Source organism: Schistocerca piceifrons, chromosome 3 (assembly GCF_021461385.2).
Source record: "Schistocerca piceifrons isolate TAMUIC-IGC-003096 chromosome 3, iqSchPice1.1, whole genome shotgun sequence".
Classification (NCBI taxonomy): Eukaryota; Metazoa; Arthropoda; class Insecta; order Orthoptera; family Acrididae; genus Schistocerca; species Schistocerca piceifrons.
Window position 1 is genome coordinate 336,083,908 of NC_060140.1, and position 24,849 is coordinate 336,108,756.

Here is a 24,849-nt window from a genome sequence, read left to right on the forward strand (position 1 = left end):
AAAAAAAAAAAAAAAAAAAAAAAAAAAAAAAAAAAAAAAAAAAAAAAAAAAAAGTTATGAGCTCTGGTTGTGTTTGGGGATGTTTTATTATTTTATGTATTATGCTACATACAGGTAGTTTGTTAAACTCTACAATTACTTCAGAGTTCAGGTTCAGATACTTTCACAATGAAATGGGTAATTGCGTGCTGTTGCTTAATGAGATGTAAGTCATTCCTACATGATCAGCACAAAAACATATCAATTGTACAAACAGTGTAAAAACATTAACATTGCAGCCTTTCATTAATTTGATTAATGTGATACATATTGCAACCTATATTAGAATAAAAACACGTGCATCAATGTGGAAATGCTTGCATAATGCCACAAAAAGAAATTCATCTTTGGCCATTAAAAAAAAAAAAAGTTATCTACTATGATATCCCTGCTTTTCTCAGTGTGACAAGTGTACTTCTGGGCGTTCAGCCTAATCATTGTTTCCAGTCTATGCAAAATATTTTGATGATCACCTCAAGTCATCTTCTTCATGTGCTGTGCCAGCTAGTGTGGTTGGAGTCCAGGCAGCAAGTACTCATAACAGCGCAACTTGTACCACTGGTGGAGAGACAGTTGGGTTGGTCATCGAAATATTGTGCATAAAATGGAAATGACAATTTGTCTTAACACTCAGAAGCACAATATTTAGGTTATGTACTGTTTGACTATCTCTAGTGAGCCTATTAATATTAGAAATTGTAGGGTGTATTATCATCAGCACAGTTGCAATTGATTATCAATCATTAAAAAGGCTTTATTAATATTGGGCACATTCAATGGCAATAATTATGTATCTCTCATTCCCAAGTAATCAGATCTGAATTTCAGAATGTGTGTTGATTCAGGATCTCTCAATTCCAGAAAACAGCTGGAACTTAATAAACTTTAGCCTTTTTATCATTAACAACAATATAAAAGTGTTGCACAATAGTTGTACAAGAAATGAATTTTAAAAAAAATTAACACATCCAAAATGAGAAATTACTGCAAGGCATAAATATGGCCAATGAAACAGTTGTGCAATGCTGTAATATATTTCGTCTACTTCAAGATTTTATTAGGTCACTGCATAAGTTTGTAGTGTTGTTGTTTTGCATGTTGGTATTCCAGTTGCTATGGGTTTATTTATCGACTCATTTTTTTATTTGTAGTTCACTGTTGCTATTTGAGTTTACATATTGTCATTTTGTCATTTGGAGACTGTGAGTGCAACTGTGGATGCTAGAAAATTGAGTGCAAAGTGGAGAAATTGGATCTTCTGTTTGAGTTCAATAGAGGTATGACAGCAGTGGAGGCAGCCAGAAATATTTGTGCCATGTATGGAGATAATGCCATTGGGCAGACTACAGCAAGAAAATGGTTTTCTTGTTTCAAGGAGGATCATTTCCACATTAATGACTCTCAATTTTTGAGGAAGACCTTCAGGGCTTGATGAAGATCGTTTAAATGCATTAAGCAACAATGATGTACATAAGAATACTCGAGAACTGGCAAATGTAATGAACTGTGACCATTCCACAATCATGCAACATTTGCATGAAATGGGAAGGTTTAAAAATCGGGTTTATGGGTAACTTATGCTCTAAGCCAAAATCACAAAAATCAATGGGTGGCCATATGTGCATCTTTGCCTGCTCATCATCAGTTGGCTCATGGACAACACTGACCATTCCTATCCTATATCTTTACTGGTGGTGAGAAACTGTCTTTATGTTAACATAAGGAGAAGAAAGGAATGGTGATCCCAAACAAACCAGCAACTCCTCGCACAAAGATCTCGTTATGCGTCTGGTGGAATAGCAGCAAGGTGTTTTGTACTATGAATTGCTTCCCTCAAGTGTAACCATCACTGCTGATGTTTACTGTCAACAACTGAGATGTCTTGCAGACACAGTCTGAGAACAATGACTGAGAAGACTGCGTGAAGTGATGCTACTCCACAATAACACTCGTCCATATTCTGCTAGACTGACAAAAAAACACTATACAGGAGATGAGTTGGGAAGTTGTTCTGCACCCATCTTATTCACTTGATCTTGCATCTTCAAATTTTCACCTTTTCCACACCCTATTGAACAACTTTCAAGCAACTTCCTTTCCAGATGAAAATGTGCTCCAAACATGGCTCGATGAGTTCTTTGCCTCAAAACCACACAATTTCTGCAGTTGCGGAATTAAAAAGTTACCCCACCTTTGGCAGACTGTTATAAATAGAGAAAGAGAATATGTTTTTGGTGACTAAAGTCTCTGTTACACTTATATGTTGTATTTATGAAATGTACGGAAAAAACCTGCAAACTTGTGTACCAACCCAGTACTAGAAACACAGTATTTTCAGAAACTGGAACTGTAATTTCATACATGCAGTTGATTATTGTACACACATTTTAGAATTTTGTGTAAAATGGGTGGAAAATACAGTAAACAGAAAAACTAGAGGCAAACAAAAGTCATACCATGAGCATTAATTTTGTTTCTAAACTACACAGGAATTCACTGAATTGTTAGATTAACAGTAAATTAACAGTAAATGAAGATTATGGATGTGGTAGTTTGGTGAAGGTTGTGGTGGTGGTGATAAAGACAACAGACATAGTGACATACATACCCAGAAAAAGTTTGGCAGATGGCTGATGATACACTTGTTGGTGGCAGTAACTGTGTATGAATGTAGGATGGTTGCTTTATGCTCTACCTCTCATGAAACATTGTATTTAAAACAAAAGTGTGCTGAATATGAAGAACAAATTCACTTTTGTGTGAATTTTTAAAAAAATGACATTAACAAAGTGCCCCTGCCCACCTTATGACATCAGAATTAATTCTTCACTAGTCCTAACAGTAAATTAAACTGATGATTTATCATCCATTTCAGTGAACTAGAAGAAGAGTATGGTACTGTTTTCAAACTTTTAAGGGTTGTCCCTACTCTTGGATTAGATGTCTTAGTGTATTGCAGAACGATTGGCTCATCCATTTTTGACTATTAATCATCTGTTTGCTGCTTTCAGAAGTGATACAGCCTAATTCTCTATCACATACGTATGTATGTGTGTGCGAATGGTGGTGGTGGTGGTGGTGGTGGTGGTGGTGGTGGAGAGGCACATGCATGCTAAAAAAGATGTTGGGTGTTGGAAACTTATACATACCTATCAACTTCATCTGTTCTTCTTCTCTCATCATCTGAGGTGCTAGTAATAATAGTCCGATAATCTACTACTTTCTTCTGCTGACATGCCATCAGTCTATACAAGTTCCAAGTTCATTTGAATTATTCACCTATTCGTGTTTGCTGCTCTAATCTCCTAGTTCCATATCTCATGAACATTTCCAATACAAGAGGATAAATGTCACAGCAGAGTAAAAACCATCTGGACAGTGAGCCCATTTTTCTTTACCTGTCTCATTTTTCATGATCAACGAAGTCCAAAACTGCTACCTGCAGTTGCAAATAACTGTCTAGAGGTTGGCTGAGTGGCAGTCAGGCTTTAAATTCTGTATTGAGAGAAGTATGGATGCTTTCATTTACACCACTCTCGATGTATTTAGTATCCACCTATGTTGGAAATAGAGAAGGGATGCCTTTTAAGAAGGCTTTTGTGCAATGCCAACTCAATGACAACTGACATGGATGTAGATAAGAAAGACCGATACATCTAAAGATTAACAGAATCTTCCGTCGGTTCTTGGTAGAACAACATTATAATAAATGAAAAGCACCAGTTTGCTTTTGTTCTACAATATTACTTTTATTGTAAACTGGTTTTCGGCTTACAAGGCCATCTTCAGACATTTACTGAGTAAATATCTGAAGATGGCCTTGTAAGCTGAAAACCGGTTTACAATAAAAGTAATATTGTAGAACAAAAACATCTAAAGGTCATAGACAGTGTCAACTGTACGGTAGAGTAGGACAAAATTTATTCGAATGATGAGTAATGAATACAAAATTATTTTTTGTTCTTGAATAATAAATCGGATTGTATTTCAAAAGTTATTTGTTCACATGAATAAAATCAATTGTTCATCATTTGTGAATAACAAGATTGTATATAATAAAGAAGTTTGAAATCCAAAGAATTTAATTTCAGTTATTTGCCATTCATAAAATAAATACATTTTTTGTTGCTTTTAAATTAGTTTACACAACACGTATTTTTTTCGAACTTCTCATCAAAATACAAAAAAGCCATTTCAGGAGACTTTAAACCTATAGTCTGTTGATATTCATCATTACTGACAACTGAGTCATAACTTTGTTCACCCATTTTTCAGCATAACAAACACGAGAGTACTTTGTGATTATATTGGCTAGACACTCATATGTAATAGGATTATGAACCCTGTTGCAATTAAGAAAGATATTTCAGATTTGGGTCTATGTTAGCTGCATTCTCATCTTTGCTTAGCCACACAGAGTGCTTCAACATGTTAGCAGAGGGAGAGAAAAGAGGAAGTACTGGGAAAGTGCTGAATCAGCTAAATTTGGTCACATGATTAATCTTGACTGCTAATGCCACATATGAAGGCATTTTTGTGTACCAATTGTTATGATGTAAAACAAGTAAAGCTTTGCTCAACCTGAAGGTTGGTTTGAGCACCACACTGCTTTACAAGGGCATTGTTTTGTTGGAGTTGGTACCCGTTGCCTTCCTCAGACCTTCCTACCGACATATCCATCCAGTTATAGCATGACATACTATTTAACACGTACTCCAAAATATGGTATAATTTAACTTCACATTATTAGTGATAAAAAAAAGTTATAAGTGCCAGAAAAAAGATCACAGAATCAACAGGGGATCGAGTTGCAGACCTCTCTTATCCATTGAGTCACTGAGCCACTCTGTTGTATAAAGCTTTACTGAATTATTTATCAAATAGAAACTGGTCTGAGCCATATTTGTTATACATGGCAGAGGGGTGTTCAAGAAGTAAACAAAGAATATGCAGTGGTAGTCTAACATATTTGTTATTTAAGTTATGAATAATAAAAAACAAATTATTATTTGTATATGCAGATATTTAGATCTGCAAATAATTTTTTGAATGATTTACTTGTTTGAATAATTATCTAGATAGAAATTTATTTGAATTTTGCCCATCTCTGCCATGTTGGAATTCAGGTGACTACAGGTGCTTACAGACCTAACTTGCAGCCAGCCTTTGTGCTAAGGTTGGTAAGTCACCTCTAACCACCTGACAGCAACTTCTCAAGTTGTGTGTGGTACACTCACTTCTATCTGCTCCCAAATCACTAATTTCCTTCTGGCTGCTCACTCCAATGTAGATATATGTGAGGCAATATTGACCCAGCAACTTACCTTGGAAGTGGACTAAAGAAAAGCAAATCTGCATTTATCACTTTTGTAGATTTAGAGAAAGCTTTTGACAACACTGACCAGAATGTACTCTTCAGAATTCTGCAGGTGACAGAGATAAAATTCACAGTGGAAAGTTATTTTCAACTTTTACAGAAATCTAATTTGCAGTTATAAGAGTCAAAGCACATGAAAGGGAAGCAGCGGTCGAGAAGGTAATGACACAGGGTCGTAGCCTCTCCTCAGTGTTATTCGATCTCTGCACTGAGTATAAATTCAACTATTATTTTAATAAGGTATTCCCTTGGAGTGTAGTCACCCATGGAAGTGCAACCAGACAATAAACAGTTCAGGAATGAAGAGAACAGAAGCTTTCAAAATGTGGTGCTGCAGAAAAATGTTGAAGATTAGATGGATAGATTGAATAACTAATGCAGAAGTACTGAGTCAAATGAGAAAAAACAAAATATATGGTACAGGTTGACTCATTGGTAGGAAATACCTTGAGTCATGAACAAATCATTAATTTGATAATGGAAGTAAATGTGGGGGGAAAATGATAGAGACCAAGGGATGAATGCAGTAAGCAGATTCAGACGCTGGACATAGGTAACAGTTGTTGTACAGAGATGGAGGGATGCATCAAATGAGATTTTGAACTGAAGATCACGATGTGACAACAACAACAACAACAGCAACTGCTCACTCCAGTATACAATTGGCACCATGAAGTCATTTGGGATTCATGTGAAGCAAGATCCAGTGGTCCATTTTGTGCCCCTGAATCCATTACTTGCTCAGTGATGGAGCTAACTGCCCTCTTGATATTTCAAAAAGCACAGAATTAATGTAGCTTTTTGTCAGTATCACAAGGAGAGTAATTTAAGGATTTAATTTTTAAAATAAGTTTTATACCATTTTAGCCAGTACTTCAATTATGTGCCAGATTGCAATTATGGCCCAAAGAAGAGGGATAAAACCTTGATCGTTACTTGGTTTATCCCAGATGTGCTCCCAGTACCTGTTAACTAAGTGATAGTCAGCACATATGAAGCAGACATACATGTGATACTTTGGCAAGTGAGATACATTTAAGCTTTGAGATTCCTCATTAGGTCCAGCTTTGTGAGAGCACTAACGAGCAATCCAGTCTGTGCACCCCTCCTCTTCCCCCTCCCCCAGAGAAACAAATTCAGAAGGTGCCCTATCAACCTGTCCCTTCTTTTAGTCAAGTTGTGCCACAAAATGTTTCTTCTTCCCAATTCTCCTCATTTGTTACATGATATAGTCATCTAATCTTCAGCGTTCTTCGGTAGCACCACATTTCAAAAGCTTCTATTGTCGTCTTCTTGTCTTAACTGCTTATCATCAGACCTTCTATTCTAGCCTAATTTAATGTCCTCCTTCACAAAGTGACCTCACTATTGGGGCATAGTGGCATGTGGTAGTGGGAATAAGTGTTTCCTCACTGGGATGGTTAATTATTTTCAGTAAAGCTACTCAGTCGTAACATGGATTCCTCCAGCCACTAAATAAGTGCTCCTAAATTACCTTTATGTATGAACTAATACTATTCCAGCAAGAGTGTGCAGTGTTTATGGCTTATGTACAGCTCATATTGGAAAAAGAGTACTCAGCTTGAATTTCAGAGGGCACTTGCAACTTTGAGAAAAAGTGTTGGAGTATGAGTAGTAGGTTCCTCAGACTTGATTTAGCAGCCATATTTTAAGTCATCAGTTTTTTAGTGTTATGTGTATTTTAATATGTTTTTTCAAGTGTTATTATGTATTTTTTCATGACTTTTGTAACATTTGATTAGCTTTTTAGTTTTATTTGGTATACAAAATTTCACAATCAGCATAAACAAGGTGGTGGGGGTGGGGGCAAGGGGGAAGGCTAACAACTGTCATGTTTGATAGTAAACCAGATGTTCATTCACTTTTTGGCCCTTTAATTTAAATTTGTATGCAAAACAAACATTTAAGCTGGTAGACTCACTAACATATGTTTTAAAGAGGAGGAGGGGGAGGAGGAGGAGGAGAAGGCGGATACTTGTGTAACTTTATGATATTCATCTCATAAGATGAACATCAACAAAAGCAAAACAAGGATAATGGAATGTAGTCTAATTAAGTCGGGTGATGCTGAGGGAATTAGATTAGGAAATGAGGCACTTAAAGTAGTAAAGGAGTTTTGCTATTTGGGGAGCAAAATAACTGATGATGGTCGAAGTAGAGAGGATATAAAATGTAGGCTGGCAATGGCAAGGAAAGCGTTTCTGAAGAAGAGAAATTTGTTAACATCCAGTATTGATTTAAGTGTCAGGAAGTCATTTCTGAAAGTATTCGTATGGAGTGTAGCCATGTATGGAAGTGAAACATGGACGATAAATAGTTTGGACAAGAAGAGAATAGAAGCTTTCGAAATGTGGTGCTACAGAAGAATGCTGAAGATTAGATGGGTAGATCACATAACTAATGAGGAAGTATTGAATAGGATTGGGGAGAAGAGAAGTTTGTGGCACAACTTGACCAGAAGAAGGGATCGGTTGGTAGGACATGTTCTGAGGCATCAAGGGATCACCAATTTAGTATTGGAGGGCAGTGTGGAAGGTAAAAATCGTAGAGGGAGACCAAGAGATGAATACGCTAAGCAGATTCAGAAGGATGTAGGTTGCAGTAGGTACTGGGAGATGAAAAAGCTTGCACAGGATAGAGTAGCATGGAGAGCTGCATCAAACCAGTCTCAGGACTGAAGACCACAACAAAACAACAAAAATGACTCTCATGAATTTGAATTTTGCAAGACAAAGCACACATCGTATTTTCCTGTACTTTGACGTAATAATGGGGCATGTTAGTTGTTTGAGTGCCGTTGATGTGTAAATACCAACATGTGATCATTAGGTTTACCATATTTCTGGAACTCTTTGACTGTCACATGCATTGAGAGTAAGACACCTTTATGAAGCATTGTTCAGAAATAACATGAATCAAAAGCCCCACAAAAACACTGCACTTATGGTGAATCTTTACACAATAATGAACAAACATTAATGATTGAAAATTCATGTACCCCTAACTGAAATAACAGCACAAGCCATTCATGTCTTAAATTTTCTAGCTATATTTGTATGTTTTTCCATACCTTTTTATTTACAGCCAACATAAGATATAATAGACTGACAGTGTATCATTAACATTGTAGCGTGGTCATTGTTCATATAAGCTGTCTATGATTTCGAGATGTAATACATTAAAAACTTAGATCAGACTTTCATGTGTGAAAGAGTTTTCTAAGACTCATTTGTGCACCTGCACACTTCTTGGCTGTGCACGGCTTAGCAGATGGGGTCAGAGCAGCAGGTGGAAGCAGTGCGCATGGCTCTGGAAACGTACAGTGAGCAGTTGGAATGTGGCAGCAGGACCAAGATGCTGGACATGGAGGGGGCAGCGGAGCAGTTGAGGAAACAGATTGCTGCCGAGTTGCGGCATGTTGCCACCCTGCTAGAAGAGCAACCGGGCTCGCAAGCAGCAGCTGCCATTACCAAACAGGTACAACACACAAACCAGTTCACATGCATAAACATAATCCTATAGTTAATGCATCTAAAGATGCACTTTTTCTTTTGTATAGCTCATCTCAGTTATTTTTATTATCCTTTTATATATTTTTATTCTTCCTTGTTCCTGTAGTTTTTCTGACTGTTTTAAGTATAATCTGTTTTCTTTCTAACATCATTAATCTATAGTCAGCTTTTTGTGTTGTTAGTGTCTTAATTAGTGTCAGCATCAGATGATAATTTCTGTTTTTACTCACGCACATTTAACTCAAAATTCTAAATCTGAAATCACACTTTTTTTCATTACTTTTCGTTCAGTTTTTCTTTTCTTGCTTATTACTCAGCAGTTAAGAAGAGTTAAAAGTATAAATTCGTGTCCTTTATTGTGAACGACCACATGGTGCATTGTGGATTGAGTGTAGTACCAATGTTGCTTTTGCTGTTGTCACCACTGTTGTTGTTGTTGTTGTTGTTGTGTGCCCCTCTCACTTCATATACAGATACACTATGTGATCAAAAGTATCTGGACACCTGCCTGAAAATGACTTACAAGTTCGTGGCGCTCTCCATCGGTAATGGTGGAATTCAATATGGTGTTGACCCACCCTTAGCCTTGATGATAGCTTCCACTCTCGGAGGCATATATTCAATCAGATGCTGAAAGGTTTCTTAGGGAATGGCAGCCATTTTGCATGGAGTGCTGCACTGAGGAGAGGTATTGATGTCAATCGGTGAGGACTTGCCTGAAGTTGGCGTTTCAAAACATCCCAAAGGTGTTCTATAGGATTCAGGTCAGGACTCTGTGCAGACCAGTCCATTACACGAATGAATTGCCATGTAACCACTCCACCACAGGCCGTGCATTATGAACATGCGCTCAATCGTGTTGAAAGATGCAGCCACCATCCCGGAATTGCTCTTCAACAGTGGGAAGGAAGAAGATGCTTAAAACATTGATGTAGGCCTCTTCTGTGATAGTGTCATGCAAAACAACAAGGGGTGCAAGCCCCCACCATGAAAAACACAACCACACCATAACACCACCGCCTCCAAATTTTACTACTGGCACTACACACGCCTTGCTCAAAAATTACAAACAGAGTAGTCCAATAATTTGGACTGGAACTGGGAGTTCTAAACTTCTCTGATGAAAACATGTAAATGTTTCCCGAGAGTCATTTTTGCAATGGACTTCATTAGACTCCAGCCACAAATTTCTTTATATTAGGAATAGGTGGAAGACAGAGTTGGAAAATGTGATTAATAGTGCATATATTATAATAATTTGTACCTGAAATTCCTCAGTTTTCCCATTGTCAAAGCTACTTCAGTTGACTGACTGACTGCCTGACATATTTAATCATCCATAGAACAATACAAACTGTATGGATGTCATCAGTTGTTGGTACATTGTTTCTTATTAAAGAAACACACATACACTATGTGGTCAAAAGTATCTGGACACCCCCCAAAACAGATTTTTCTCATGTTAGGTGCATTGTGCTGCTGCCTACCACCAGGTACTCCATCTCAGCGACCTCAGTAGTCATTAGACATTGTGAGAGAGCAGACTGGGGCACTCCGTGGAACTCGCAGGCTTGGGTGTCACTTGTCTCATACGTCTGTACATGAGATTTCCACACTCCTAAACATCCCTAGGTCCACTGCTTCCAATGTGATAGTAAAGTGGAAATGTGAAGGGACATGTACAGCACAAACGCTTACAGGTCTACCTCGTCTGTTGACCGACAGAGACTGCTGCCAGTTGAAGAGGGTCGTAATGTGTAATATACTGACATCTATCCAGACCATCGCACAGGAATTCCAAACTGCCAGCATCCACTGCAAGTACAATGACAGTAAGGCAGGAGGTGAGTGAACTTGGATTTTGTGGTCGAGCGGCTGCTCATAGGCCACACATCACGCCGGTAAATGCCAAACAATGCCTCGCTTGGTGTAAGGAGCATAAATATTGGACGACTGAACAGTGGAAAAACGTTGTGTGGAGTGACGAAACACGGTACACTATGTAGTGATCTGATGGCAGGGTGTGGGTTTGGCAAATGCCCTGTGAACGTCATCTGCCAGCGTGTGTAGTGCCAACAGTAAAATTTGGAGGTGGTAGTGTTATGGTGTGGACGTGTTTTTCATGGAGGGGGGAGGGCGGCTTGCACCCATTGTTGTTTTGTGTGGCACTATCACAGCACATGCCTACATTGATGTTTTAAGCATCTTCTTGCTTCCCACTGCTGAAGAGAAATTTGGGAATGCTGACTGCATCTTTCAACATGATCGAGCACCCATTCATAATGCACGGCCTGTGGTAGAGTGGTTACATGACAGTAACATCCCTGTAATGGACTGCCCTGCACAGCATCCTGGCCTGAATCCTGTAGAATACTTTTGGGATGTTTTGGAACACCAACTTCGTGCCAGGCCTCACCGACCGACATCGATAGCTCTCCTCAGTGCAGCGCTCCCATGAAGAATGCGCTGCCATTCCCCAAGAAAGCTTCCAGCACCTGACTGAATGTATGCCTGGAGAGTGGAAGCTGTCACCAAGACTAAGGGTGGGGCAGCACCATATTGAATTCCAGCATTACCGATGCAGGATGCCACGAACTTGTAAGACATTTTCAGGCAGATGTCCAGATACTTTTGATCACATAGTGTAGATTCATGCAATTTTTACAATTCTTATAATTATTCTTACAATACTTACAATTAGGCCATTTACCATTGCATAGCACCAGGGTATTCATCAATAATAAATGGCTGTCTACAGTTGTTTTAAATATTCACTCACAATGTAGCAGGCTTTACTTAATAAATATGTTTTTAGCCTTCTGCTAAGGACATGGAGTTCATTTATACCTTTCATTTCCTGTGGCAGTTCATTGTATAGTGTTAGACCCTTATTAAGTATATTATACGGTACTTTGTGTTTTTTTCTGTTTAGGTATAAGTAATGGCTAGATCTAATTTCATTGTCATGTACTGAACAGTTTTGTAGTGTACAGATGATGTTTCCTTTTAATGAACATTACAGTCCGGAAGATACGTTCATTTGAGACAGTAGAATTTCTAGCCTTTTGTTAAATTCAGTGCAATGGTCCCTGTTGTCACTACTATATGTGTTGTTATCCGTACAGCCCTTTTCTGTATCTTAAAAATCATTTATATGTTCCCAGCACTTGTTCCCCAATACAAGATTCCATAACTGAAGACTGAATTTATATATACTAGTGGCCATTAAAATTGCTACACCAAGAAGAAATGCAGATGATAAATGGGTATTCATTGGAAAAATATATAATACTAGAACTGACATGTGATTACATTTTCACGCAATTTGGGTGCATAGATCCTGAGAAATCAGTACCCAGAACAACCACCTCTGGCCGTAATAACTACCTTGATACGCCTGGGCATTGAGTCAAACAGAGCTTGGATGGTGTGTACAGGTACAGCTGCCCGTGCAGCTTTAACACCATACCACAGTTCATCTAGAGTAGTGACTGACGTATTGTGACGAGTCAGTTGCTCAGCCACCATTGACCAGGCGTTTTCAGTTGGTGAGAGATCTGGAGAATGTGCTGGCCAGGGCAGCAGTCAAACATTTTCTGTATCCAGAAAGGCCCGTACAGGACCTGCCAACATGTAGTCGTGCATTATCCTGCTGAAATGTAGGGTTTCATGGGGATCGAATGAAGGGTGAGCCACGGGTTGTAACACATCTGAAATGTAACGTCCACTGTTTGAAGTGCCGTCAGTGCGAACAACAGGTGACCGAGACGTGTAACCACAGGCATCCCATATCATCATGCTGGGTGATACTCCAGTATGGTGATGACAAATACACGCATCCAATGTGCGTTTACCGCGATGTCGCCAAACACGGATGTGACCATCATGATGCTGTAAACAGAACCTGGATTCATCTGAAAAAATGACGTTTTGCCATTCATGCACCCAGGTTCATCGTTGAGTACACCATTGCAAGTGCTCCTGTCTGATGCAGCACTAAGAGTAACCGCAGCCAGGGTCTCTGAGCTGATAGTCCATGCTGCTGTAAACGTCGTCGAACTGTTCGTGCAGATGGTTGTTGTCTTGCAAACGTCCCCATCTGTTGACTCAAGGATCAAGACGTGGCTGCACTATCCATTACAGCCATGTGGATAAGATGCCTGTTATCTCGACTGCTAGTGATACGAGGCCGTTTGGATCCAGCATGGCGTTCCATATTACCCTCCTGAACCCACCGATTCCATATTCTGCTAACGGTCATTGGATCTTGACCAATGCGAGCAACAATGTCGCGATATGATAAATGGCAATCCCGATAGGCTACAATCCGACCTTTATCAAAGTCGGAAACACGATGGTATGCATTTCTCCTCCTTACACGAGGCATCACAACAACGTTTCACCAGAAAACGCCGGTCAACTGCTGTTTGTGTATGAGAAAGCGGTTGGAAACTTTCCTCATGTCAGCACATTGTAGGTCTTGCCACTGGCACCAACCTTGTGTGAATGCTCTGGAAAGCTAATCATTTGCATATCACAGCATCTTCTTCCTGTCGGTTAAATTTTGCATCTGTAGCACGTTATCTTCATGGTGTAGCAATTTTAATGGCCAGTAGTGTATTAAAAATACCATACTTTGAGGCATGAGATGTTGTACATTGGAGTAAGTGCTTGCAGAGCATATCAAGCTGTGGATAGTCTGTTTGCTAAAACCTCCATATGTTTTGTCCATTTCCACTGGCCGTCTACCTTCACCCATAAGAATTTAGTATCTGTTATAATAAATCATCATTAATCTTTAATCTAGCATCATTGTGTTTTTATTCAACCAGAAGTACTTAGTTTTCTTTACATAGGAAATCATCAACATAAATAAGAAGAAGAATTTTACCTAATACACTCACCTGTGCGATGTCTATAATTTAGCATTTACAAGTAAGTAGTGATGATGAATCCAGTGACACGATTGTAGGAAGTAGAAGGCGTGCAAAAAGTTTAATTGTAGATGACGATAGTAAAGGGGAAAATTCAACATGCAAATCATGTATATCATGGACTTGACAGGAAGCAAAAAGACACGAATCATTTGGAAATATTTTGAGATTTGTTGGTTGCAAAAAAGCATTTGTTTGAATTCAAAGTGAGCACTCATGATTATGAGAACTATTTTCTGATATATTTGGGAAATACTTTTTACGGAAACAAATCTCTTCACACAACAGTAACATTGAATGGTGGAGGGGGGGGGGGGGGGGGGGGGGGGAATGAAATAAAATGGAAAATGGATGACATTTGGTATCCTTGTACATGCGACAAGATGAAGGCCTACTATGCACTGTGTATTTTAATGGCTCTAGTCAGAAAACCGAATATTCAAATGCATTAGTCTAAATGGCCAGTAGCAGAAACACTGTGAAAAGTAATGCTCTTAAAAGATATGAACAAATTTTGAAATTCTTAAGTTTTTTTGATAATGAAACTGTTGACAGCATTGGCTGGCTTTGGAAGATAAGACCTATCATCAACCTGTTGAATGAGAAACTGAAAGTATGTTACACACCACATTAAAATGTTGGTATAGACAAGTCCTTGATGGAAATATAAAGGAGGCTTAGTATATAAACAATTTAATACATCAAACAGAGTGTGATTTGAATTAAAATTTTATGAACTATGTGAGGGAAGTATGATGTTATTGTTATGCTTTCAAAATATGTAATGGCTAGAACAAAACTGATAGGAATAATAGCTCATCAGAGAATGCTGTCATGGACTTGTCAAAATCCATTCTGAACAAAAGATATAGTTCATTTCTTGACAACAGCTACTCCTTCCCCAAATTCTTTTTAAAATTACTCCAGGAGAACGCAAATGTTATCAGGACAGTGTCAGCAACAGGCAAAATATGCCAAAAAAACATTCAAAAATAAATGTTAAAGAAAGGAGTCTGTTTATGGAGAATTTGTAATAATATGTTGGCTCTGAGATGAAAAGACAAGCATGATGTGCAATATCAACAAAACACAAAGATATAGAGATAGTTGAACACACAGATAAGCAGTTAGTTACAAAAGATGAAGCCTAAATGCATCCTTGAATACAATAAGGGAATGGGTGGAATTGATTGTCAAGATCAGATGTTGCTCTGTTTCCCAATCATGAGAAAAAAATCTTCAAAGAATACCAAAAACTTTTTTTCAATATGTCAAATACAGTTCTGTTCAATATGCACATTATCCTTAAAACAGTACACAGTCAAAGAAAGAAAACATATTGATTAACAAATAAATGTAGGAGATGTGTTGTTCTGGTCTTCAGTACAGAGACTGGTTTGATGCAGCTCTCCATGCAACTCCATCCTGTATAAGCTTCTTCATATCTGAGTAACTACTGCAACCTACATCCTTTTGAATCTGCTTAGTGTATTCATTACTTGGTCTCCCTCTACAATTTTTACTCACACTTCCCTCCATCACTACTGATGTTTTTCCCTTGATGCCACAGAATGTGTCCTATTAACCGATCCCTTCTTCTAGTCAAGTTGTACCACAAATTCCTCTTCTCCCCAATTCTGTTTAGTACGTACGTCCTCATTAGTTACGTGATCTAACCATCTAATCTTCAGCATTCTTCTGTAGCACCACATTTCGAAAGCTTCTATTCTCTTCTTGTCCAAACTATTTATCGTCCATGTTTCATTTCCATACATGGCTACACTCCATGCAAATACTTTTAGAAAAGACTTCCTGACACTTAAATCTGTACTCGATGTTAGCAAATTTCTTCTTCAGAAATGCTTTTCTTGCCATTGCTAGTCTATATTTTATATCTTCTCTACTTCGACAGTCATCAGTTATTTTGTTCCCCAAATAGCAGAACTCGTCTATTACTATCAGTGCCTCATTTGCTAATCTAATGCCCTTAGCCTCACCTGATTTAATTAGACTACATTTCATTATCCTCATTCTGCTTTTGTTGATGTTCATCTTATACCGACTTCTAAAGACACTGTCCATTCTGTTCGACTGCTCTTCCAGGTCCTTTGCTGTCTCTGAATGAAAAATATAACATTTTTGCTAATAAAGTGCTTGCCTTATTCGAACACTGCTTTCCCCCAAAACTTACCAAGGTTAGAGCAAAGTCTACAAAGAAGCCATGGATTACTCGAGGAATAGGGGTATCTTGTAAAACAAAAAGAAAACTGTATCTGTCAATCCGAAACATTTCCAATGTTGATGCTATAGCACATTATAAGAAATACTGCAAAATATTAAAGACTGTAATACGGATGTCAAAGCAAATATATTACAAGGAAAAGATAGTCATATCAGATAACAAAATAAAGGCAATGTGGGGTATAGTGAAGGAGGAGACTGGTAGAACCAGACATGAAGAGGAACAAATAGCATTAAGAGTAAATGATACATTGGTGACAGATGTGTATAGTGTTGCAGAACTTTTTAACAAACATTTTATAACTGTTACTGAAAAGATGGGGTTGTCAGGTTCGGTAGATGCTGCTATGGATTACCTTAGACCAGACATTTCAAGTAACTTCCATAATATGAATTTGACCCTCACTACCCCAACAGAAATGATGTCCATCATAAAATCTTTAAAATCAAAAACATCTAGTGGGTATGATGAAATATCAACAAAGTTAATTAAATAATGTGATTCTGAGCTAAGTAACATATTAAGCTATCTGTGTAACCAGTCGTTTATCAGTGGAATATTTCCTGAATGGCTGAAATATGCTGAAGTTAAGCCACTGTTTAAGAAGGGAGATAAAGAAATAGCATTAAATTTCCGTCCAATTTCACTGTTGCCAGCATTCTCAAAAATTTTCGAAAAAGTAATGTACAGTCGTCTTTATAACCATCTTATCTCAAATAACATACTGTCAAAGTCACAGTTTGGATTTCTAAAAGGTTCTGATATTAAGAAGGCTATCTACACTTACAGTGAAAATGTGCTTAATTCATTAGACAAAAAATTGCAGGCAACTGGTATATTTTGTGATCTGTCAAAGGCATTTTATTGTGTAAATCACAATATCCTTTTAAGTAAACTAGAATATTATAGTGTAACAGGAAATGCTGCAAAATGGTTCAAATCTTATATCTCTGGCAGGAAACAAAGGGTGTTATTAGGAAAGAGACATGTATCAAGCTATCAGGCATCACCCAACTGGGAACTAATTACATGTGGGGTCCCACAAGGTTCCATTTTGGGGCCCTTACTTTTCCTTGCGTATGTCAATGACCTTTCATCAGTAACATTACCAGATGCCAAGTTTGTTTTGTTTGCCAATGATACAAACATTGCAAAAAATAGCAAATCAAGTGTAGTCTTAGAAAGATCAGCCAATAAAATATTTGTGGACATTAATCACTGGTTCCTAGCCAATTCTTTGTCACTAAACTTTGAAAAAACACACTACATGAAGTTCAGAACTTGTAAGGGGTGTCCCAAGAGTATATGTCTAACATACGATGACAAGAAGATAGAAGAAGTGGACAGTGTTAAATTCTTGGGATTACAGCTTGATAATAAACTCAACTGGGAGGAGCACACCACAGAACTGCTGAAGCGTCTTAACAAATCTCTGTTTGCAATGCGAATTTTGTCAGACATAGGGGATATAGAAATGAAAAAGCTGGCATACTATGCTTACTTTCATTCCATAATGTCATATGGGATCATTTTTTTTGGGTAATTCATCAAGCCAAGCAAAATTTTTCCGGGCACAAAAACGTGCAGTAAGAGTTATATGTGGTGTGAACTCAAGAACATCCTGCAGAAGCCTGTTTAGGGAACTAGGGTTACTAACTACTGCTTTCCAATATATTTATTCCTTAATGAAATTTGTCATTAAAAATATATCACTTTTTCAAACCAACAGCTCAATTCATGGAATCAATACTAGAAATAAGAATAATCTTCACAAGGATTTAAAGTCACTTAGTCTTGTACAAAAAGGTGTGCATTATTCAGGAACGCACATTTTCAATAACTTGCCAGCAGCCATAAAAAGCTTAACAACCAATGAAATTCAGTTTAAGAGAAGCCTAAAGGATTTATTGGTGGCAAACTCCTTCTACTCCATTGATGAATTTCTTAGTAAAACCAACTGATTTGTATATAAGTACAACATAACTTCTGCACAATTTCAGTGCAGTAATGTGTTCATTGAAAATGTGTGTGTGTGTGTGTGTGTGTGTGTGTGTGTGTGTGTGTGTGTGTGTTTGTGTGTGTAAGTATAATCTAACTTCTGCACCATTTCAGTGCAGTAATGTGTTCATTGTAAATAAGTATTACAGTAGTTGTATTACATGTTTATTACCTTATAAATAAATAAAAAACTTTTTTTATTTTAAATTCAGTGCATTAGTATTTGTAAAATGACTCTTAGTGTTCATTAAAAAATGACGATCATTCCACTTGGGACCTGTGGAATGGTACATTAGCTTATTTGTTTTAGTTGTAAATATTTGTCATGTATTGTTTTTCTGACATGTTCCACATCCTGGAGGACTTCCTCACTACGGATCAATTGGAATGAAAGTAAATCTAATCTAATCTAATCTGATATAGAAACTAAATATGTTGGGATAGCATAGAATGTGGCTTGGAAAAACATCAGTAGTGATGTTCTTTCGTCTGCCGCGAGAGCAGCGTGGTACAAGGTAGTCAATAACATCAGCAGCACTAATGAGCGTCTCTTTACCATCAGTGTAAGTGTCAGTAACCTCTGCAGCAAATGTAGCCTTGTTGATACTGTGCCTCATTGTTACACATGTGGACATCGGATTATGAACTGGAGGTGGACCAAACCTCAAAGTTTTTATTTCTTCTCCATGGATTTTAATTTCTACTCCAAATATTTCTTTTGTTTCCTTTACTGCTTGCTCAGTATACATATTGAATAACATCGGGGGTAGGCTACAATCCTGTCTCACTCCGTTCCCAACTGTTGCTTCCCTTTCATGCCCCTTAATTCTTATACCTGCCATCTGGTTTCCTTACAAATTGTAGATAGCCTTTCACTCCCTGTATTTTACCCCTGCCACCTTCAGAATTTGAAAGAGAGTATTTGAGTCAACCTTGTCAAAAGCTTTCTCTAAGTCAACATATGCTAGAAGTGTAGGTTTGCTCTACCTTAACCTATCTTCTAAGATAAGTCATAGGGCCAGTATTGCCTCATGTGTTCCAACATTTCTATGGAAACCGAACTGATCTTCCCCAAGGTCAGCTTCTACAAGTTTTTCTATTCATCTGTAAAGAATTCGTGTAAGTATTTTGCAGCCGTGACTTATTAAACTGATAATTCGGTAATTTTCATACATGTCAACACCTGCTGTCTTTAGGATTGGAATTATTATATTCTTCTTGAAGTCTGAGGGCATTTCGCCTGTCTCATACATCTTGCTCACCAGATGGCCAAGTTTTGTCATAGCTGGTTCTCCTAAGGCTATCAGTAGTTCTAATGGAATGTTGTCTACTCCCGGGGCCTTGTTTCAACTTAGGTCTTTCAGTGCTCTGTCAAATTCTTCATGCAGTATCACATCTCCCATTTCATCTTCACTTATGCCCTCTTTCATTTCCATAAAATTGCCCTCAAGTACACCACCCTTGTATAGACCCTCTATAAACTCCTTCCACCTTTCTGCTTTCTCTTCTTTGCTTAGAACTGGTTTTCCATCTGAGCTCTTGATATTCATACAAGTGGTTATCTTTTCTACAAAGGTTTCTTTAATTTTCCTACAGGCAGTATCTATCGTACCCATAGTAATTGGCCGTGCGGTTCTAGGCCCTTCAGCCTGGAACCGCGTGACCGCTACGGTCACAGGTTCGAATCCTGCCTCAGGCATGGATGTGTGTGATGTCCTTAGGTTAGTTAGGTTTAAGTTATTCTAAGTCTAGGGGACTGATGACCTCAGATGTTAAGTCCCATAGTGCTCAGAGCCATTTGAATGACTTTTGAACCCATAGTAATATATGCCTCTACATCCTTACATCTGTCCTCGAGCCATCCCTGCTTAGCCATTTTGCACTTCCTGTCGATCTCATTTTTGAGACATTTGCTTCATTTACTGCATTTTTATGTTTTCTCATTTCATCAATTAAATTCAGTATCTCTTCCATTACCCAAGGATTTCTACTAGCCCTTGGCTTTTTACCTACTTAATCCTCTGCTGCCTTCACTATTTTATCTCTCAAAGCTACGCATTCTTCTTCTACCGTATTTCTCTCCACTGTTCCTGTCAGTCGTTCCCTTATGCTCTCCCTGAAGTCTCTTAAACCTCTGGTTCTTTCAGTTTCTCCAGGTCCAATCTCCTTAAATTCCCACCTCTTTGCAGTTTCTTCAGTTTTAAATCTACAGTTCATAACCAATAGATTGTGGTCAGAGTCTACATCTGCCCCTGGAAATGTCTTATAATTTAAAACCTGGTTCCTAAACTCTGTCTTACCATTATATAATCTATCTGATACCTTCTAGTTTCTCCAGGCTTCTTCCATGTATACATCCTTCATTCATGATTCTGGAACCAAGTGTTAGCTATGATTAAGTTATGCTCTGTGCAAAATTCTACCAGGCGGCTTCCTCTTTCATTTCTTATCCCCCAATCCATCTTCACCTATTCTCACCTATCTTCACCTATTCTCTCCATTTTACTACTATCAAATTCCAGTCACCCGTGACTATTAAATTTTCTTCTCCCTTCACTATCTGAATAATTTCTTTTATCTCATCATACATTTCATCAATTTCTTCGTCATCTCCAGAGCTAGTAGGCGTGGGCTTCATGTCTATCTTGGCCACAATAATGGATTCACTATGCTGTTTGTAGTACCTTACCCGCACTCCTGTTTTTTTTAAAATTAAACCTACTCTTACATTACCCCTATTTGATTTTGTATTTACTACCCTGTACTCACCTGACCAAAAGTTTTGTTCCTCCTGCCACCGAACTTCACTAATTCCCACCATATCTACTTTTAACCTATCCATTTCCCTTTTTAAATTTTCTAACTTACCTGACCGATTAAGGGATCTTACATTCTATGCTCTGACCCTTAGAATGCCAGTTTTTATTCTCCTTATAACGATGTCCTCTTGAGTAGTCCCTGCCTGGAGATCCGAATGGGGGACTGTTTTACCTCTGGAATATTTTACCCAAGAGGACGCCATCATCATTTAACCATATAGTAAAGCTGCATGCCCTCGGGAAAAATTACGGCTGTAGTTTCCCCTTGCTTTCAGCCGTTCGCAGTACCAGCACAGAAAGGCCGTTTTGGTTAGTGTTACTGGCCAGATCAGTCAATCATCCAGACTGTTGACCCTGCAACTACTGAAAAGGCTGCTGCCCCTCTTCAGGAACCACACGTTTGTTGGGCCTCTCAACAGATAACTCTCCATTGTGGTTGCACCTACAGTGCGGCTATCTGTATCGCTGAGGCATACAGTACGGCTATCTGTATCGCTGAGGCACGCAAGCCTCCCCACCAACGGCAGGGTCCATGGTTCATGGGGGGCACCCTCAATTATGTCTTCATCACCTACAAACAAATTTGTGGTACAGCAATACACATCTGCATGGCACCATCCTATGCCAACCTATTCATGGGCCATCTAGAGCAGGGGTTTCCGGACGGTTGCACACAAGGAAATTTCAGGTGTACATCCAAACAAAACAGATGTGTATATAAGTAAAATTATAAAAGTAAAATTAAAAATAGAGTAAAATTATAGTGAGAAAACTGATTGATAAAACTAGCATCTGTGTAGTGTTGACAAAAATGGATTTACCACAAAAATTGATGGCCATTAGAAAACATAAACCAACACCGAACCACAAGTACAATGAAAGCTATTTACACTGTGGCTTTACAGAAAAGTACTTTCCTGAACCTTACACAAAATGACTCGATAAGAAATTCATTTTGGGGAAAAATACCAGAAGTAGTTTCTATATCATTAGGTAACTGCATATCAGGATGCATATCAAAGTTCTGACAGAAATGGAGAGTGTCAGCAGGTGGGAGAGTCGCATGCAGAAGAGTAATCCAGACTAATGGCAAGTACTGAGTGCGAGAGTGTGGAAGAGGAATGGAGTAAGTTCAAAGAGACATTTCTATGCTCTGCAGAAAACACCTGTGGCAGAATGTCTGAGAGGCCAAAGGATACGGAGACACCATGGTGGAATGAGCACGTGAAGAAAGCAATAAAAGAAAAGTTAAAAGCGTGGCAAGAATGGAACAGAGACAAAAAAAAGTTAGAGTAAATTCAAGGAAATCAAAAAGAAATGTAAGAAAATGGCAGCAGAATAAAAGAGGAAAAGTTGGGAGGAATTCACAGGAGAATTGGAAAAGGATGTTACTGGGAGTAAAACAATGCTGTATGGACTTAAAAGGAGCAAGGGGAAGGGAGGCAATTACACAGAGTTGATGAAATGGGAAAAGTGGACAGATAATGATGCAACAGGAGGAGATGAAGAAAAGACAGCATGTACTTGGACAAACTACTGACTGTTAAAAATCATAAGGCAGCTTCACCTACTGGGATAATATGCATATGGATTCAGAAATTTTTGCTTGAAGAATGGGGAAAGGGAATAATAATTCCCTTGTTCAAGAAGGGAGACAGAAAAGTATGCAATAACTGTCAAGGGATCTCATTCCTATCACACATAGCAAAAATACTAGAGAGGATAGTGAAGGCATATAATAGTGTCCACAGAGAAAAGCCGCACGAAACCTTGGAGAGAAAGGAAGCTGGGAAACAAACAGCTGAAATCCTCCAAGTAGTGTAACTCAAAATCAGGTATGTGCAGACCCAAATTGAAAGACGTGATTGATTTATGAAAGTTACAAAGCTGAGAAAAGGAAGTGTAATTGTTTATAATGGTGAAGAAGTTATTGCAATTTGATGATGATATTGTTTTGTCAGGAACCCAACTGTAAGGATGTACAAGAACAGCTAGGCATACCAAATGAAAAAAAAAATCTAGAAACATGTCATAAAATGCAGTGGGGAGAAAAGTAAGACTGGTGGTAACCAGAGGAGACAGAGAAGGGGAAAGGACAAATTAATATTAAGACAGGAAATAGAAATTGTGGACAACTTTAAATATTTAGGAAGCGGGATACTGCAGACTGCAAGGATGGTGGTAGAAATTAGCAAAGCATACAACAGAGCAATGCATTTTACCAGTGCGTGAGGGGCTTTGAGAAAAAGAGGTGCAAATGAAGCGTAAGGGTGTGCTGTACAAGACATACTTTGCACTAATATTGACATATGCATCAGAGACCTGGACAAAAATAAGAAGAAAGGAGAGTAGAATTCATGCAAGTGGAATGTAATTACTATGTAGTTTTATTAGGGAAAACGAGGAGAGGCAGTGTGAGAAATGAAGTTGATAGGAAGGAAGTTGGAGTACAAAAGCTGAATGATAGAACTGAGACCAAGTTTGGAGTAAACAGAACCCAATCATATTTAACTTTCCTCAGGATTAATTTAATATTATGGTCACACAGGTTGAAACAGCTACTAATCTGTACCAAACACACAAGCAAGACTCAGAAAACCATAAAACTATGACTCTTGGCATTTGTATAAACACAAATAATCACACATTTACCAAATCAAAAAATGTCCCTCCGCCAAGGTACTTCACCAATGAGAATACATTGTTTATTTGGGATTCGTTGCTGCCTTTTAGCTTAATGGCAGACCATGCACAATGCACATATTTTCCTAACATAGGGTAATAACTCACTTGGTACAAGAACAAGACAACATGCGAAGGCCCACAGACTATTCACATATGTGCAATAAAAGTGAATGAAAAATGAAGACTGTAGACATTAGCATTATTGCAATGAATAGTACTTATTCACAGTAATGAGGACTGTGATGAAGGATAATAGGTGTGCAAAATGGGTAAAAGTTTAGTTACAGTGTCGCCAGATTTTGTGTGACTTACAGATGTTGGTAACAACGTGATGAATCATGGGAAATGGAGACTGCCATCATCGTTTGTTTTGTTTCATAAAAAAATATGCATTGTGGCCTGTTTCTGCGAAATAGTAATACGTGACACTGCGAGCAGGGACATGTGTGGCTCACCGTTGACCTGATGATGGCCCGCTACTACCATTTGTTCTTGCATTTTTTTCATTTTTTAACTTGACTTTCATTTGCTCTCAAAATGGAGGAATTGGGCTCTTTTAGAACTTAGTTCTTTGGAGCCCAGTCTGGGGGCAGCGGAATCCCAGTTAAGAATAACAACTTGTCTCACAACATGATATTTTTGAACTTCTGGCTGTTACTCAGTCACAGTAAGGGTTTTGCAGCCTGCGATACTAAAAAGTCAGTACACCCTCTCCTGTTGAGCACTTTGACATTAATATATAACTGCTGCTCACTTATGTTGCAGCAATTGAAGCTGTGCTATTTGCTTTCTGCCTAACCACTACTCATAAATTATGACAGTCATAAAAAACAGCAAAGTATATTTGACAAGCAAAAGAGTGAATTGCAGCTGTGCTATTAGGTTTGTGGATACCAGCTTCCTAGAAAATATAAAAACATAATAATTTTGTAAATAAATTTAAAAAATGAGGCAAAAGGGAAATGGAATAAAGAGAAAATTCTTTTGACGGTCTGAAGAAAACTACGAAAAAAGTCTTTCTCATGGCTTCACTGCCTTCTTCACATGTATTCAAATAAGTATGAATTCAAAGTGCACATGCATTTAATAGGGCTCTGAAATTGCCTTTTTATGGCAGACCAGTGTTGTTGGTATGGATGCCTGATTGGGGTCTTTGAAATGTAGACTATGATTAACAGAAAGATGAACAAATTCTTCACTGTTCAGGCACTAATCTGAAGTG

The 24,849-nt window shown here is 38.2% G+C and overlaps 1 protein-coding gene across 1 annotated transcript in view; it reads left to right on the forward strand.

The window, feature by feature from the left end:
* LOC124788635 overlaps window positions 1-24,849 on the forward strand; it is a 291,652-nt gene that overhangs the window by 253,761 nt on the left and 13,042 nt on the right. The window contains exon 11 of the mRNA XM_047255906.1: window positions 8,708-8,914. Coding sequence (XP_047111862.1) covers window positions 8,708-8,914 — 207 coding nt within the window. The remainder of the gene's footprint in view (window positions 1-8,707; window positions 8,915-24,849) is intronic.